Source organism: Hevea brasiliensis, chromosome 13 (assembly GCF_030052815.1).
Source record: "Hevea brasiliensis isolate MT/VB/25A 57/8 chromosome 13, ASM3005281v1, whole genome shotgun sequence".
Classification (NCBI taxonomy): Eukaryota; Viridiplantae; Streptophyta; class Magnoliopsida; order Malpighiales; family Euphorbiaceae; genus Hevea; species Hevea brasiliensis.
Window position 1 is genome coordinate 90,002,640 of NC_079505.1, and position 17,413 is coordinate 90,020,052.

At 34.0% G+C, this 17,413-nt stretch overlaps 2 protein-coding genes across 4 annotated transcripts; both read right to left on the reverse strand.

The window, feature by feature from the left end:
- Window positions 1–230: 230 nt before the first annotated feature.
- On the reverse strand, window positions 231–11,425 carry LOC110662033 (molybdenum cofactor sulfurase). Of its 3 annotated transcripts, none has more exons than XM_058132857.1 (22): window positions 11,019–11,422; window positions 10,790–10,888; window positions 10,536–10,594; window positions 9,542–9,702; window positions 9,108–9,241; window positions 8,582–8,708; window positions 8,169–8,271; window positions 8,034–8,079; window positions 7,884–7,922; window positions 7,647–7,803; window positions 6,695–6,797; window positions 6,107–6,223; window positions 5,128–5,205; window positions 4,914–5,015; window positions 4,525–4,624; window positions 3,575–3,685; window positions 3,036–3,100; window positions 2,733–2,884; window positions 1,954–2,186; window positions 1,053–1,192; window positions 698–808; window positions 231–623 (listed from the first exon to the last, which is right to left on the reverse strand). In XM_058132857.1, exons 1-22 carry the CDS (start codon window positions 11,134–11,136, stop codon window positions 489–491), a joined length of 2,490 nt encoding a protein of 829 aa, XP_057988840.1. In that variant the 5' UTR covers window positions 11,137–11,422; the 3' UTR covers window positions 231–488. The 3 variants fall into 3 exon arrangements, with proteins under 3 accessions (XP_057988840.1, XP_057988841.1, XP_057988842.1); XM_058132858.1 differs by having other exon boundaries at window positions 1,053–1,189; window positions 11,019–11,421; XM_058132859.1 differs by lacking the exons at window positions 231–623; window positions 698–808 and having other exon boundaries at window positions 1,160–1,299; window positions 11,019–11,425.
- A 1,233-nt stretch (window positions 11,426–12,658) lies between these two features.
- Window positions 12,659–14,238, reverse strand: LOC110662019 (scopoletin 8-hydroxylase). The gene is made up of 3 exons (XM_021820895.2): window positions 13,661–14,238; window positions 13,206–13,551; window positions 12,659–13,115 (listed from the first exon to the last, which is right to left on the reverse strand). Exons 1-3 carry the CDS (start codon window positions 14,158–14,160, stop codon window positions 12,870–12,872), a joined length of 1,092 nt encoding a protein of 363 aa, XP_021676587.2. The 5' UTR covers window positions 14,161–14,238; the 3' UTR covers window positions 12,659–12,869.
- Window positions 14,239–17,413: the final 3,175 nt, after the last annotated feature.

The window sequence follows — 17,413 nt, forward strand, 5'->3', positions numbered from 1 at the left end:
TCCAATCGCTGAAAAAAATTAGTTTTGATCAAAACTGAATTGGCTAATTCTGGTCCTCAAGGCTGGTTTTGACCCCTTTTACTGGGCTGAACCAGTCCGATTCTAGTTCATAACCAAACTGTGGCCAAATCTACTAGTGGGGGCAAAATTTTCCAATCCAGACTGGAAAATTTCAGAAAAAACATCCACCATCTGTAGTCAAATGCAAAACAGAGAGCAGAAAGCCAGGATTTCATAGAAAATTTGTGCGTAATTATAGTTATTGATCAACATTCAGTATGAAACATAGTTACATCAATAGATTTTGACAGAAATACACTTCAACGGCTACCGTTGCCAGAATAACGTGACATGAATTAAGCAAGTGTGGCTCCGACATCTCAACTTGTACATTTGTGTATCCCTGCCCTAGGTAGATTGCACTTTTGAGAAATTCTAAAATCAAAATTCTTTCTTTTTATCCTCCTGGAGTCAGACTTTATAATATGTTATTCCTTGTATTTTGTGTATCCCTTTTCTGAATCTGGATTTACTTCTTGCCCGACTTGAAGACAAGAATCTGTCAGCAGCCCAGTCTTATCACTATTCTCATATCTTAACAATATTCCAAACAGTATCTTCCCCTGCTTCCAAGAAAATGCTTAGAATTGAAATTAACCAGCAAGCTAAAATTTGAATATGGCTATCATGGCTTTACCTTCACTCTCCTGTATGTAGCTAAAGTCGCCAAAGGTTCATTTGACCTCTGCACTTGTCCACTTCGATGCACAAAATTGATCATCTGGCAACGGTTGCATCCACCCAATGACTGGTAATGGGAGCATGAGGATTAAAATATGAGAGCTTAATGTGAATTAACAGATATATTACGTAAATGACATTTGTGGGCAACAAGTATGATCAGAAAAAAGGATATTGGGAAAATGTTAGCAGGTCCAAAAATTTCAGGCTATATTATTCGACTCAAGCTATTGCTAATCCAAGAAATCAACTGAATAATGGTATTATTATATACAGTACCAAATTCTTAACAATTCCCACCCAGAACTCACCGTAAAAGACTTGTTCCCAATTTTGAGACTTCTCCATCCATCTTCTGCATAAGGTTCACCTCCAGATATGACAAGGTTGGGTCGAAATCTCATTGGATTGACTTGAAGGGATGTTCCGTGAGTTCCTTTTTGCACATCTGCTATCATCAATGATGGTTTTTGGCATGTCTTATAATCCAAGGAAGAAAAAGAGCTAACAAATTCCCAAACGTTAAATTACCCCAAATTTCAAACCATAAAATGGTGACTGCAAAAGAAAGATCATTCATCTTATAAGACAATTGTGCAAGTGGGTAAAACATGCCTAGGCTTTCATACACATTTTTCACTTTGGGACAACAAGAAGCTGCAATCCCTTGGGTTTCCCATTCCTTTCTGGTATTTAAAAGCATAACTTTATAATCTAAAGTAGAAAGAGGAGCCCCTGTCATTAATGAAAGTGGAGAGGAAATTTAAGTCAAATGCTTCAACATGCAAGTATACAACTTGACCAAATCTTAATCCAAAACTAGCTGAGGTCAGCTATATTTATCCTTTACCTTCATTCCACCCTGTTTAAAATTACCTCTTCCGAAAGCATGCTTATTCAAATTACACAAGGTACAGATTTTCCGGTCATGTTAAGAAGCTTTAATGCTTTGGATTAGAAAAGCACAGCATTTGCTAATTTGCATCATTATGATCTCTTGCAACTTAAATTGTGAACCATTTATGTATCATAAATCTGATTAATGCACTGTTATTCTTACTGTATGTTTTCCTCCAGCAAGAAAAAACATGTTTTTTTTCCAAAAAAAAAAAGCCAAGATAGTCACAGTTTATTTAATCATGGAAAAAGACTATTATTCGTGCTAAATAGAAGTATTTGCTTCTTATTTTAATGAAGTAGAACAGAACATACTCTGGCTTAATCTGTTGTTGAGGTCAGATATGCTCTCCTCAGATATTAATAAAAACTGAGCTTCATTGGCAAAACTCAATCTGCTCTCCACATCTCTGCACATGCTCATAGCCCTGTTCTCGTTTCTGCAAACATAGCCCTTAGAACTGGAACATCGTAATAGAGTGCAGGGACGACCAACAGCATTGCTAAACCATAGGTTGACATCATTTTCACAGTGCTGTACTTCAAATCTGCTAATCAGCAAACAATTGTCAGATTCTAAAGTTCAAAATAAGTATATATAACATGCTTGTTATGATGATTAGGGCAGGGCATAAATAGAGTAAAATATAATATTTGAGGAAACAAATTATACAGAGACAGAAAAAGAACTACAGAATGTTTGTGAATGTAGCACCAATTAAAGAAAAATTGGGAGAAAGGAGATTGAAATGGTTTAAACACAGTGAAGATCAGCTAGTGCACCATACGAAAGGTTGAGCACATTGAAGTTGTAGGAAATGAGAAAGAAAGGGTTACAGCTAGGATGTGGAGTGAAATAGTGAAAAAGGATTTAGTGATCCTATATCTTTTTTAAGATTTAGCCCTACACCCAGCAGAGGAAAAAAAATCAATATAGTCAACTCCAAGTAGTTTATGATTAATGCTTAGTTGATTTGAGTATTGCATAGCTGCAATATTCTCCCTTCATTCATCTGTTTCTTATCCTAAGAATCTTATTCTAGGATAAACACATAGTAAGCTCATACAACACAAACATGAATTTACTTTCAAACCTCTTTGCGTGCAATTCAATTTCTTCTTTTGCACAAGGATATGAATCTGTCCTTAGGTTGATCTTCAACTTCGCCTTACATCGAGGTGACTCAACAAGCATTAGTCCTTGATTTAGGTCAATAGAAGTGCTAATAAAGCACATTTCAGGAACCTGCAAAAGAAAATCAGAACCTAAAAAGTGTCCAGTACATCAAAGGCCATGAAAAATGCCACTAATATACAAAACTTACACACAAGGGCCAATTTAGGGTTGCACACACCTGGACACACATACAATTGTTCCACATGCATAGTTTACTCACCTTTTTCTGAGTAAGGATTTCCCCTGTTAGACTTTTAAGAAGCCATTCCCGATCATGTTGCAAGCCTGATAAATTTGGCAATAGGACAAATATACAACTCAAATTATCATCACGGGCTTAGTGTACCTCCAAACCAAAATATGAATATATAATACACGACATTCTCATAAAATCAAACTCTTACAATCTTCTCTTCTCAAAAAGAGAATACCTTGATTTCATCTATTAACCAGTTAAAAATCAGTGAAATTTATACCTAAAAAACTATGATTGCCGGCTTATGATCTTAGTTTTAATTTGGTTTTATTTTGTTTTACTTCAGACCAAAAATCTGACATTTCAGGCAACCTAACTTTTCATGCGTATGGAAGAGAAAGAAGATACTCCACTAATTCATAATCTCATTATGACAAGAAGAGTTTCTGGTCTATCAGTAGGACAATCAAACAATATCTGGCTGACTTTAACTAAAGTATTAGTAACACAAATTTTAAAATAAATAAACATATATGTGCATATGTTTGATCCAAATTAGCTACCAGCACTGCTCAGAGGCCAACTTTCTACACTGAATCCTCCACATGATTTTATTGGGAAAATAGTAATGGACTTCAGATAATAACCCGCTGATGAGTGTCTTTTTTCCTGTCCTGCAATTTTAGTAAAGAATCAGATGTTAGATGTGGCATGCTAAAGTCGACAAAAATACTGATTCTTAGTTGTTCACTTTGAGAGGAAACTATACCAGCACAAATTAAAGTATAATAGCACCAACGATAACCATAAGAAAATGATGACAGATGGAGAACCTATTAAAATGCATAACAGAACCAAAAGGGAAGCATGTAAAGAATCATGCATTGTGAGGAAGGAAGATCAGGACCCATTATGCATTGAACATTCATTGTTGGCAATTTATAATTACCCAGGACAAAATCACCTAATTATGCATAAGAATGTATTGAATTGAAGATATAGCTCTCTGTGGTACAAAAAAAATCCCGCCAATTAAAACAAATTGTACTCTTAAGAACTAAAAATGATAAAGAGAAATCATATTTAAACTAAAATGGCTAAAATGGGCCTTTTAATGCTGAGAGTTCTTCAATGGATTTTGACTAATAAATACAAACAAATTAAAGAGAAATGTAGCATAAACCAGGTGAAAATGAAGGCAAAATAAGTGGCAGCCATTCATGATATCAGAAATTTCGCACAAAAATGAAGTATAAAAGGAACTCTTTTCCACTCTATATTACCACCATAACAAGTTCAAAAGTTTCTATAAGATGGCATGATGCAACAGCACCTGCTGACATTCATTTGAGGATATCAGATGACAACGAAACTCAGTGGGTCTCACTATTATTGACAATTGAAGACAAATGAGAAATTTTTACTAGAGGGAACATAATGCAGTTTAAATTACATTTCATTTTATTGTTAAGATAAAGAAAGTAAAAAACTAACCATCAAGTAAAAAACTAACCATCACTTGAGAAGGGGATGGACCTTGGCCTAAACAGATTCCCATTTGCAGATTTATTTGGTGTGGATACAAATGATCTTGTGATAAAATCAATAAATTTCTGCATATTAAATTAAAAAATGAGTGAGAAATCATACGAATCAGCATCAGACGGACTTCGTTAAAAATCCATTGTGTTGCAACCAGTAAATGTAGAACAGTCGCCACTTCACTAGAAACTTAGATAACTGGCATTGAAATAAACTCCAACCATGATTGTAGAACATTTTATAACAGCATGAGCATGAATACAGACAAGGACAAGCAGCACCCATAGAAGGCTACTTCTTCCTTTTCTTCTTGAATTATGAAAACTGGATGTAATACACAGAACCACATAAACATCTAACCTTGGCATCTTCATATGTTGACATGTAACCAAATGATACTCTAACAGCTCCAGTTGGTTTTCCCTGTATTATGTCATTATCATCCCAGCAAACATGCCCAGCCTGAATTCAAAAAGAAAAACAGGACATATTAAATGCTTCAAAAGCCAACTAAATCCATTCAATGCAATCTATATATCACTTAAGAAGTATCTGGCCAACAAAAAGAACACACCTCTAAGTTCGAAAGAAGATCCAAATGAGACAATCCAAGGTATTTTGCACATGCTCCAGGATTGCAAAAGCATCCTGTCTACATAAATATAGTAGGATAAATAGCAAAACAAACACCATCAGCATCCCATCCCATCACAAAGACAGAGCTACTGATCTCAACTTTCTCCAAGATCATCAAACATTAAAGTCTTAGTGTACTTCCAAGCATGCAAACCCATCACCCCCCACCCAAAAAGAAAGAAGTAAAACAAAAATAAAAAAGGTGGTAAACAGTTTCAGGAAGGCATATGCCTCTGAAGCCCAGGAGCAAAAGAGTGGCCCAACTCCACCATTAATGCAGTTCATTAGTAAACATACATGGATCTAGAATTTAGTCACGTGGATAACTGTCAGTGGAAACATTTATATGCTTCTTTACTTTTGGCTTGTTTCCATAATAATCAAGTTAGATTAAGTGATTTCAATCTTTGCTGTTTCCAGATCCAATATGCTGTCTTTGTTTGTGGTCAACACATTCAAGCCTATGCAGTCTCTTAGCTACATTGCTCAGGTTGAAGAACAAATGTACAGATTTTCTTCTTAAACAAATTATGGAATAAAATTCCTTGGCACCCTTTAACAGCTTCTTCTTGTGGCAATGACGGTTTTCTAACCTAGATCTCTTTAGGTCACTTAATGGTTATGTATAGTGACAATAATGGAAAACCCAAGAGACATTTTTTATGGGAATACAGTCCATTGTCAAGCAACAATGGAGTTGTGGCAATTTTATATGTATCAACCACTGAAGTCAGCAAGCTCAGACCAACTTAGATACAGGCTTGACCATCAAAGAGTTTTCTTTAGCAACATAAAAAACAACGATGAAACCATCAAAAGAACAATTGACAATGAAACTAAAGAGAAATTAGGGAAGCATTTGCCAAACATTTTAATAAAAGGTGATATATGGAAACTAAGAATCTCTCAAATTATACCCGTAACTGAATCCCAGATAAGGAAGCCAATTTTTCCACCTCACGATATCCAAACCAAGAGCCATCTGGCCTTTTCAAGTTGAATGACAGTATAGAACCTGATTCACAACAAAGTACCTGAAAGAAAATAGCGCAACATATATCTGAGAAAGAAAGAAAGAAATGAAAACATACACAGAAGTGCAGGGAACTCCAAAATGAAGAATCTGTAAGTCAGTCAGAGCTGTTCATGTATATGCAATCCATACCCTGGATTACCACTTATCATTAGATTGTTGGGCTTAAACCACCAATCCCTTAAACCGTTTACCTACAAAGGTAGCTTTAATAAATTTAGTTTTGGAACCATGCTTTTTATCTCATCATTGATACTCCAAACAATCATAAAGTGCATCTTCTTTTAAAGAGATTTTAGCAATGAAAATTAAAGAGAATAAAAAGTGAAAGAAAAGAAATACTCCACTTAACTATACAAGATTAGAAGGACAAAAGGATGCATTAATTATGCTCCGAATAATTTTCCTTAATTAGATATTGTTCCTAGTGTGAGACAAGAATTCTGGAAAGATTCAGACAACCTAAACTAACCTTTGAAGCATGACTTTTGTAAATCATGCAAACTTTAGCCCCATTTTCATGCCTTAAAGCCAAGAGCATCTTCTCCACATACATCGTAAGTGATGCTGTATGCCTGAAAGTTACAAAGTGAAAGAAATGGACTAGGTTTACAATACAAATTACAGAAATAAATCAAGATAGAAGTTACACACAAACACACATGTCAATGTTCTTAACCGCTAATGCCAAATAGTTGAATTAGCATGTGAATTCATAAGTCTAAGCAAATTCTACTCTTCTGTGTAGGAAGGGCACAAAAGAAAAACCACATCTAAACGCCAAGAGGAAGATAGACAATGTCTCAGTGTAGGTTTTAATTAAATTGGCTTCTCCATTTTCTAGGGCTTTCTTCCCAAACAACCAACCAGCATTCAAGAAAGGCATATTGCTTCGATATCCACAACTACTATGTTAAGCTCACTAAAGTAGCAAAAAAATCATTTCACATTGCTTTTGCATACAAAATTCCAGCTCACAACAATCTGATAATGCTGTCAACATTATTCAACTAGAGACGACAACTGTCATCTGTCAACCAAAAAAATTTCAAAATTTCCATTACACGGAAAGAGTGAAGGAAATCTAAACAGTTATGTTCTGATCTAATTTTCAGGCTATACAAGTAATCAGATCTGTTAATGGATCTAATTATTAGAAACAGAAATTAAAATTTTAGTAATCATGTTTGTTAGTTGGCAACCTTTTGGAAATGCTATAAAATTGAAAAGGCTTCAGTTGGTGAATTGCTATCAAATAGATACACTAACAAAATGATGCATCTCCACACTCTTTGCTCCCTCCCCATGCCTCTCCTCCTTCTCTCTCTGAATAGCACCACTGTTATTGCCAGTGTCTTGGTTCCATCTAAGGACATCATTTACAAGGGACAATTTGCAAAATCATTATCAGGCATTCTACTTACCGACAAATCCTAGGTGCAGTAAGAGAATTGAGTATTTTGAATCCATGGCACATGGATGCAATGCTCAGAAATGAAATGGTGCCATCCTCAAAAAGCTCTTCAACACTTTCTCTTCTTTTAACAAAGTCCACATCAGCAAAGGAAGCAGCAACAGTGCCTGGACTTTTTTTAAATTAACCAATGCAAAAAAAATAAATAACATATCGATTTCAATTAAAAAAAAAAGAAAGAACAAACCTCCACTAAAGTAATTCTTCTTCAGTATCTTAGCAGCATCTGTGGCATCGCAATAAATAAAATGAAAATGTTATGGGGAATGACTCTGAGAATATATATATGATAAGCCTAATAACCTACAAAAGTTTAGAACTCGTATAGAAAGCTTACCATTTCGAACAATGAGAGCACCAAGTCCAGTTGGATAGCCAAATAACTTCAAAAAATAACAAGACGAAAAAACATGAATTTCACAGGAAAGTATTCTTAAAATTTAAATGCATGCAATCCTACGCATATTTGTACCTTATAGAATGAGATTACAACAAAATCTGCAGGATACTTTGACAAATCTGGTGGTTGTGTTGCACATCCCTTTGCAGCATCAATCAAGACCATCCAGCTTCCCCTATTTTACAAGAAAAGCTCAATATTATAAACTCAATTACAACTGCAGAACCAACAGATAATCAAGCATTTTAACTACCCACATGCACTAACAGCACCAACAAAGTCATGGTAAAACATTAAAGAAAAAGAATGACATTGCAAAAGATACATTTAAATCATCTATAATATTGAAAACCTAGTGCTTGAATATTCAGATTTGAATCCAAACCTAATTAATTTATCTAGTAGATTAAAAACCTAGTTTTTGTAAATTGTAATGAGAGCAAATTACAACATGCACAACAAAGGAAAGAATACATTTTACACACTTGCAAAATTGAGAACCTCCCAAAATTCTCTCTGAATTATCCTTAATAAGCTTCACCAATTCAAGGCTGAATCTAAAACCTGAGAAATTGCACTCGGAAGGAAAGGCAAACAAGTTGTAAGCATCACCTGCACAATGAAAAATACATGACAAAATGAGTCATATTAATTGACTCCATCATAATCATATATTATTACGTAAACATAATAATTAATCATCACTTGGTCTTCTCCCTTCTCTTTCACAAATGCATCAGAAGATAATATCTCAAAGATAAGCCAACTATCAAAATATAAAATTCTTTCCTCTGGGAGAAATGCATATTCAGAGGATTTTAAAAAATGAATAACTTTAGTTTCAAGCAGAATAGAAAGCACACAAAGTCTCAAACATTCATATAAAGAAACTCTTGTCCATATAAAGAGCAGCACTGTTACTGGAAAATGTGAGAATATTTCAAATATACCATTTCAGCATCTAACTAGAAGCTTTCATGTGCTAATTTTAATTATTCATCAAAGAATTACCCATGGGCTCTCCTTCCATAAATTCAGCCTCATATCTCCGTTGAACTGGGTGTAGTGACACCTTTATTCCATCATGATGCACAGGACTTTCAATATCTACTGCAAAGGCTGCAGCTCCTTGACTGAGAGCATATCTAATAATGATTAAGAGTAGACAAAGCTACAAATTTATGTTTTATACATTTGCAAAGACAGAGAAATGCATGCCAAGACCATCCAACTCCAAGGTAACATCTTCATTATTATGATAATTAGGGTCAAAACCTACATGCCATTACTAATTCCACTCCTGCATTTATCTAAGTCTCCATGTTCATGAGGTGGCCATCAGTAGAATGGTAGAAATAAGTACATGCAGTTACAGTAGAAAAAAAAAATTTAATTGCAAGAAAAAATTAAAAAAAAAAAAACAGTGACTTCACAGTGGTGGATACTCTCTGATCCCAAGCACGCTATTATGATTTTCCATGGTGTACATAAAATTGCTCTCATGGTTCCAAGGAAAGGCCTCCCCAATCAGCTTCAGTGCTGCTGTTGCACCAGATGTGAATATGCATTTGTAGTCTTTTGGAGATGCATTGCAGTAGTCAAGTACCTGTGTTCACAAGCACAAATGTTAATGTGTGAATAGTATAGATAGGGGAAATACAAAATGACAACCCCAAAAAAAAAAAAAAAAAAAAAGATTACTTGAAAGAGTCAATAAAGCACAGTCATCCAGATTAAAATCCACATTGTACTTTGTTACAGAAGTGCAGAGTAGGATGATTTCCATCAGACTGAATGACAGAATGATTTCAGGGAATCATTTAAATCATCCTGGTGAGAGGCTGTAAGTATTTATCATCTTTTATTTGCTTACAACACATATATTTGTGGAACTGGTCTCAAATAGAGCTGAATGGTGAAAATGATTCATAGAGCCAACCCCAACTAATTTGAGATTAAGGCTTAGTTGATGTTGTTGTTTAGAACTAGAAACTCATGTAAGAGTTTACTTGTTCCAGTTGGTGACATACATGATTTAGAGGAGTTGGCTATTATGCAGGGGTGCAAGGTGGGTAACCATGTCAGTTAGCTGAACAACAGCTTGGGATTCCATAATTGACAAGACTGGGGGGATTAGACATTTAGCATTATCAGATACATGATTATGGCAAGATACAACGGAAAGGGGTAGCTTATGCATTGATGTGATTGTAGCTCAGTAGCAACTGGAGAAGTGTGAAATGCAGTTGGCATTCACTTAAAAGATATTTACAGTTTAAGTTCAGGAACGAGTTAGGGGCCTTTAACATGATTAGAAATCCAATTCATTAGAATATTTATGGTTCTCTTAAAAACAAGGGTCCGTTAAATTAGAATAAGCACGTTTCACTTAAAAACATGGAGCTGACATTAGACACAAGTAAGGAGAATACACAATACCTGTTGGCGTGCTTCCCTTACTATTTCAAGAGTTGCTGAGCTAGCTTCACTTTGGCTATCTGAATTTGAATTAAAGATTTCCCCACAAGGAAATTATGAATAATTGCAACATATATACAGAATTGCAACATTTGAATTCTCTTCTTTCATTGAACCTTTAATACGAACTTCCTTAATTCAGCATCTATTAACCAAGAAAACTTACAATACATTTCATTGTGACTTGTTTATTTAACAAATGCAAACAAGGATACGGGGATTTCCGTAAACCCTAGAATTGAGATCTTTAAAAATTGCCTCCATCTGCAATTCCGAGTATAAAGTTGCTCCAGCATGGTCCAAGTATACAAGACCTGCAATTTCCGGATCCGTTTCCTTTTTTCAGTGAATCGCTGAATCATAAATAACCAGAGAAAACAAGAAGAAGAAGAAGAAGAAGAGTAAGCAGAGGATTTAGTAGAAATAAAAGAAACATAGTCTGACCATTTTGGTCTAATCGCTTGAATTCAGTGGCTCGAATTTCATCGATACTCCTGGGACCATTTGGGTAGCCATAATCACGACCAAACTCCTTGAGGAACTCTTCCTTGTCTACTTCCATGCTTCTTCTTCTTCTTCTTCTTCTTCTATATGTATATGCTTAAACGCAAAGAGGACTGGGACGATTCTAACTCTGTAACCGGAGTTGTGCGTTGAATCCAAAACGATGACCAAATAAATCCCCTTGCTTATGATTCTTAGACTTGACGTGATCAAGATTCCAATTTCTTACAGGCGTTCAAACCGAAATCTAATTTATTTAGTCTTCCACCCAAGGTTTTCCCGGCAAAATGCCCTCAGATTGTTCTGTTTCAGTCTCAACGAGAAATTATTAACTATGCTCTGTTTTACCAAAGTCAGTGGACAAATTATGTAAATCGTCCAGTTATATTAAATATAATTTTTAATTTTAAAATTTTCCAATTTATGATAGTAGAATAATTATTAGGATAATAACTATATTATTTTAAATTTATAATTGTTTTTTAATATATCTAATGTAAAAATGATACATAATATTTTAGTAATAATTAATTAGTATTATGGAATATTTTTCACATATTTTATTTAATTAATGAAAATCTTTTCATTCTTAAAAAAAATTAATAGATCATTTATAATTTAAAAAATATATTATAATTCTAAATTAATTGTAGACGGCATACCCATGTGTATAGAATATAAAATTTAATATATTTTAATAAAATTATTAAATAATATGTGTCATTTTTATTTTGTGTTTTACATATTTTTCTTGTAATCCAAATTCAATAATAATGGAGGGTAGGGTGTTGTTTAGTCTTTTATATGTATATTTTTTTTTTTATCTAAATCGATTTTTATTGTTGCTTGCTAGAAGATTGAAACTCGTACAATATATATATATATATATATATATATATATATATATATATATATATATATATGTCATCATCAACTTCAATAATAATTTCAAAATGCCAACCAACATTCAAACTTCTTTTTTTACTATTAAAGGAAATGCATATTTGTCGATGCTATCAACAATTCTATTTTTATAATGATTTTTTTTTTTTGCCGAAACTATTTTTATAATGATAGAAAAGTCAAAAATTTTATTTGAAATTGCTATTTTTTAAAAAATATTTTTTGATATTATTTTAAAAATTAAAAATTATTTCATTACTTTGAAATATTTATAATTAAAATAAGTTAATTCAAAAATATTTGATAAATATTTCTCAATAACAAATGAAATAGATTTTGTATATAATAAATAAATAAAAATCTTAAGCAAGCAAGTGGAAAAATAATTTTAGAAAAAAAGCCTTTTTTTATATTATCCTCTCATTTCCAGCTGTGATCCAAGTCATAATTTTGCCTTAGCCTAATTATGTATATGACTTTTTTTTTTTTTTCACTTGTAATTTTATCTTAGATAGTAAAATTGAGAATAATTATAGCAAATACGTGTAATGTCTGAAAATTAAAAGTTTAAATTTTTAAAAATAAAAACATACAGTATTTATGATAAATTTTAACTCAAAAATATTGAAATTGATATGTAAGATTTCAAATTTAAATTTCAATCAAAACAAAATAAATAAACATAAATTATTTCACATTAAACCAAATTTAAAAAGGATTACATAAAAGTACTCTCAACTTCAAGATCACAATCAGACCAAAAAAAAAACTTCAAGATCACAAACAACGGGTAGAAACTTGACACATTTATTTTCAATCACGACCAGAAACCTAGTCGTGGAGAGCACAAGTAGAAGAAGAAAGCATGAACATTGACAAGATCGAAATCTAATTGATTTGTGCAAAATCAAGAGACTTCTTTCCTTCATGGGCATTGCTGAAGAAATTGTTCATATAGTCTCCAAAAACAACCTCTCTATAAAGAGCTACACCATCACGCTCCACAAGCTGGGCCAACGGTCCAATCTTCTCTGTTGGTTTTGGGATGGTGAAAATTGGGATAGACACTCTCGGTTGCTCACTTGTTGTACGCACCCTGTGTTCAGCACTTTTGTACCTTCCATTGCTTAGTATCTAACAAAGGAAAAAAATGTCAAACAAGCTTGGTTTAAGGACGTTGAGTTTTCCCTCTTAATATATGATTTTGGAATTTAAACCTCTAACCTGTAGCGTGTCACCGATATTGATGACCAAAGCATTAGGAACTGATGGGATCTCCATCCACTCTCGTTTTTCCTCTTCATCTCTGTTTTCTTCAAGTTTGACATACAGACCACCAATTTCATCTTGCAACAAAACGGTGAGGGTCCCCATGTCCGAGTGGCGTCCCACTCCAACGGTAAGCTCTGGATTAGGACATTTTGGATAGAAGTTCATGTTAACCATATTCAAACCAATTAGAGCATCTATTTTAGCATCATCTACTGTCACTCCAAGCTTTTCAATCAAAATTTCTAGCACTCTTCTCGCCATTTTGATTGATGTTCTTAGGTATTCCAGTGCAGATTCCCTGAAAATTTAGCAGGAGATCAATTGCAGCTAGACCACAAGAAAAAAACAAACAAACAAACAAACAAACAAAGAGAAATAAATATATATACTTGCAGGAGAGGGCTTACTTGATTTCTTCAGGCCAAACTTGAAGTGCTTCAGAATCATTAGTATAAAGCATGCTAACATAGTCTTTCCACTCTAATGACTTCTCTTTCTCTGGCACGAAACTTGTCCCATATTTCACTAACGGGCTAGGACTCACGCCTTTGCGATAGGCAGCCTTCTTTTCAGGTGGAAGGCCAAAGAACTTGTGAGCTGCAATCTTCAAAGACTCTAACAGCTCTACAGGTACGCCATGGTTCACAACTTGGAAGAACCCTAGGGTTTCAGAGGTTCTAGCAATTTCCTCTGCCACTTTGTCATGGTCGGGACCATCTAGCTTTGACAAATCAATTGGCGAGTTATCGCTGAGGATTGCTTTTAGCTTGTCTATTCTTTCTTCTGGGGGTTGCACATATTGTTGTGGCACCTTTGAGAGACCTAAGTCCACCATCCCCTTGACACCATTGCCGTCTCGGACCACGAAATTGAAAAGTGAATCTGTATCAGAAAAACTTGGAGCCATTGTTTAAAAAGGCAATGTTGGGGATGGAGTAGACTGGAAAATTTTCTTGATGCAGAATGATTGTGGTAGTGCAGTTCATATATACAAATCGCACGGAGTGGTAAGCCTGTGCGTGCAACTACCGTTTTGTCGAGTGTCCCAGTTTCTCCTACGGTCCCACCCTGGGAGTCAAGTTTGACTGAGTTTAGTTTTTACATTTTTCTCTTTTGGTAAAATATTTTAGTTGGCAAAATAAGGAAAATGGCATGGTCACCCCGCAAAAAGCCACGGGTCATGCGGTTGACTTTTTGCAATCTTGATAGCTCCACCTTGAAAGGGAAACGAATCATAGATATTATCAACTTGTTAAGAGTATAGGATGTATTATAAATATTTAATCAAAATTATAATCTCGAAAAGAATATTGGTTAAAATGACTGTACAACCTATGGTTATTTTGTCAGCTATTAGACTTGCATGATTATTTAATTAAACAATTAATAGGTAAGTACATATGTGATCGGTGTATCATCTCTCAATTATATGGGATTCAGCTTTATATTATAAAAATGATTCATTTTTTTTTAAGAGAGAGAATATTATTTTTTAATATTTTTGATGCATCTAATAATTAGTTTTGATGAGAATGTATCAATAAAATATATATTAATTACAGCTATTTTTTATTTTTTTGTGCTTAGTTAACATTTTTAAAGCAGGTAGGTAACCCCTTCATATAATGTTTTTTTATCATATATATATTCATTCAATTTGCAATTAATAAGAATTTTCATATTTTATAATGCTATTTTTATCTGTTACTTTTTAAAAATTAATTTATTTAAAATTATCTGACACTATAAAAAATTTAAAATATATTAATTAATTTTTTTTAATTTTATTAAGTATAATAATTATTTTTATAATTTTTAAAAACTCATTTTATCACTTTTTTAATTAATTTAATGACATAAAAAATAATTTAATTAAATTATGAAAAGTTTCATTGTAATTTATTTTTGAGGATATAGGGAGGAGTTTGTTCTTTATATATATCCTCAATTTAAGAGAAGGGAGGGTTAACTGTATTCTTATACGTGGAAATAGTACGAGCATGGACGGATGCGCACCGGGGCAATGGTGGAATTGCCCCACTGTCCCAATAGAATTTCGAAGAAAATAAACTATATTTTAGTTATTGTCCTTACTCAAAAATAAAGTTTTGACCACACTACTTATTAACCTTTGATTATTATAACTCATTACTCATATTTATATTTGAATGAACATAATAAATTAATAGTTACTTACATGATCCATTATTCATGTTTATTTATACATTATGATCTATTAATCATGTTTATTTTTTTTTTCTCTTTGTTTTTCTATTATAAAATGTGCAATTTGTCTCCCTAAAATTATATCCTTTAGGTGGAGCACTATTTTGTTTTACCCAAAAAAAAAAAAGGTCCCCTTGAATTGGGTAAACTTTTACTACCGTTTGGAAATTAAACGTAACACCCCTAGTTTTTAAATTTATTATTTTGTGGGTAAATATTAATATTTTATTTTATTTAAATTTTAGAAAATTATTTGAAATTTTTCGAATTTTAGAAATTGGGTTCAATTTTTCAAAAATATAAAACTTTGATATTTTTAAAAATTAATTTAAAGAGCACGTGGTAAAACTAAAAATATATTTGGACTCTACGAATTTTTCTGAGTTTTCTAGAATTTTTTTAGAATTTTTGGACCTCGTTTTTTGTCCCAAGGCAGAATAAAAATTTAAAATTTTATATCTTAAATCAGACCGGCCGAATCGAACCGGACCAGATCGAACCGGCTGAATCGAACCAATCAGCTCCTTTTCTTCTTCTTTCGCGCGCGTCCCCGACCCCTCTTCCTCTCTCTCCCGTTTTCTCTCTCCTCCCTCCTCCTCACGCCGCGCCACCGCCACCGCCACCCAGCCCTCCACACCTCGCCGGCACGCCACTCCAGCCTTCCCCCACTGCCGGCCGGCCTTCCAGGCGGCCGAAAATGACGCGCGAAGAGACGCGATGCGCAGCGCTCAGTTTCGGCTTCCCGACCAAAATCCGGCCGATCCGGCCACTGTTTAAGCCGGGTCTTGTGTCAAACACTATCTACACCTCGAGATCTTTCCATAGACACCAAGAACACCAAAATACATCGAGCGGTTTGTCCAATTTTTGTCCGGGAAGTTTTAGCCAATTTCGATTTTTGAGCTAGATTTCTCGCAAATCGTGAACCCCACGAGAAAACCGAGAGTACTAGAGCGCTCCACTCGTCGAGAGCTTCACGGCAATATAAATTTCAAAATTTTCCGACACTGTTTTTCGGTAGATCCCATGAAACTTTGTAGTATTTTTTCGAGTATTAAATGAGCTTAGAAAATTCCGTAAAAATTATATACTAACCCCTGTATTGTGGGCTTCGTGTAGGTACCTTCAATTCACGGAAATTCGACTGTTGTCCGGGTTTGTGAATTTCCGGCCAAAAAAGTCTTAGAATTAAATCGAGATTTTGGCTAACCCACCGCTATCAGACATCCCGAGCCCGTTTCCAATATCGGAATCGGCATAGGTAAACCCAAACCTTACTTTTTCGTAATTCTCTAGTGCTTGAATAGGATTAAAAATTCATAAAATATTTGTGGTAACTCAGAAAATTATGATTCTTTTTGCATTAGCTTAGTAATATTGCTAAGGACCGCAGAGCAAAGTTTTAGAATTTTTAGAACTCATTTGGGTAGTTTTGCAAAAAGGGTAGGTAAATTATAAGGACTAAACTGTAATTTTATAAATTATTATTGATGACTGTTTGGATGGGCCCAAGAGGGGCTGTGTGATGTGATTGAGTTGTGGATATATGGTTTATGGATATAGAAGTGTGTTTTAAGCTTTTTTGCAGGTTGGGTAAGTCCTAGGTATAGGGAAGACTCTGCCGGATTTTCGGTACAACTTAAGACATCTTTGATCTTTTTCTTAGCTTGTATTGAGTCAAATGTGCTAAATAATTGTAATAAAAATTGTCAGGTGAGCCGAGACAATCTTTCTCCTCATCCCAGCCGCCACAGTGACTTCGGTTGAGTCTGTGAGTAAAATATTAATTTTAATTGTAATTTTTATATTATTATATGTTCAAGCATGCCCATGTATCACTTATATGTATGTATCTATGTAGTTAAACAATAAGCATGTTTTACATTGCATTCAAAAATGTTGAAGTGCCCTGGATGTTGTTGTGGTAATTTGGA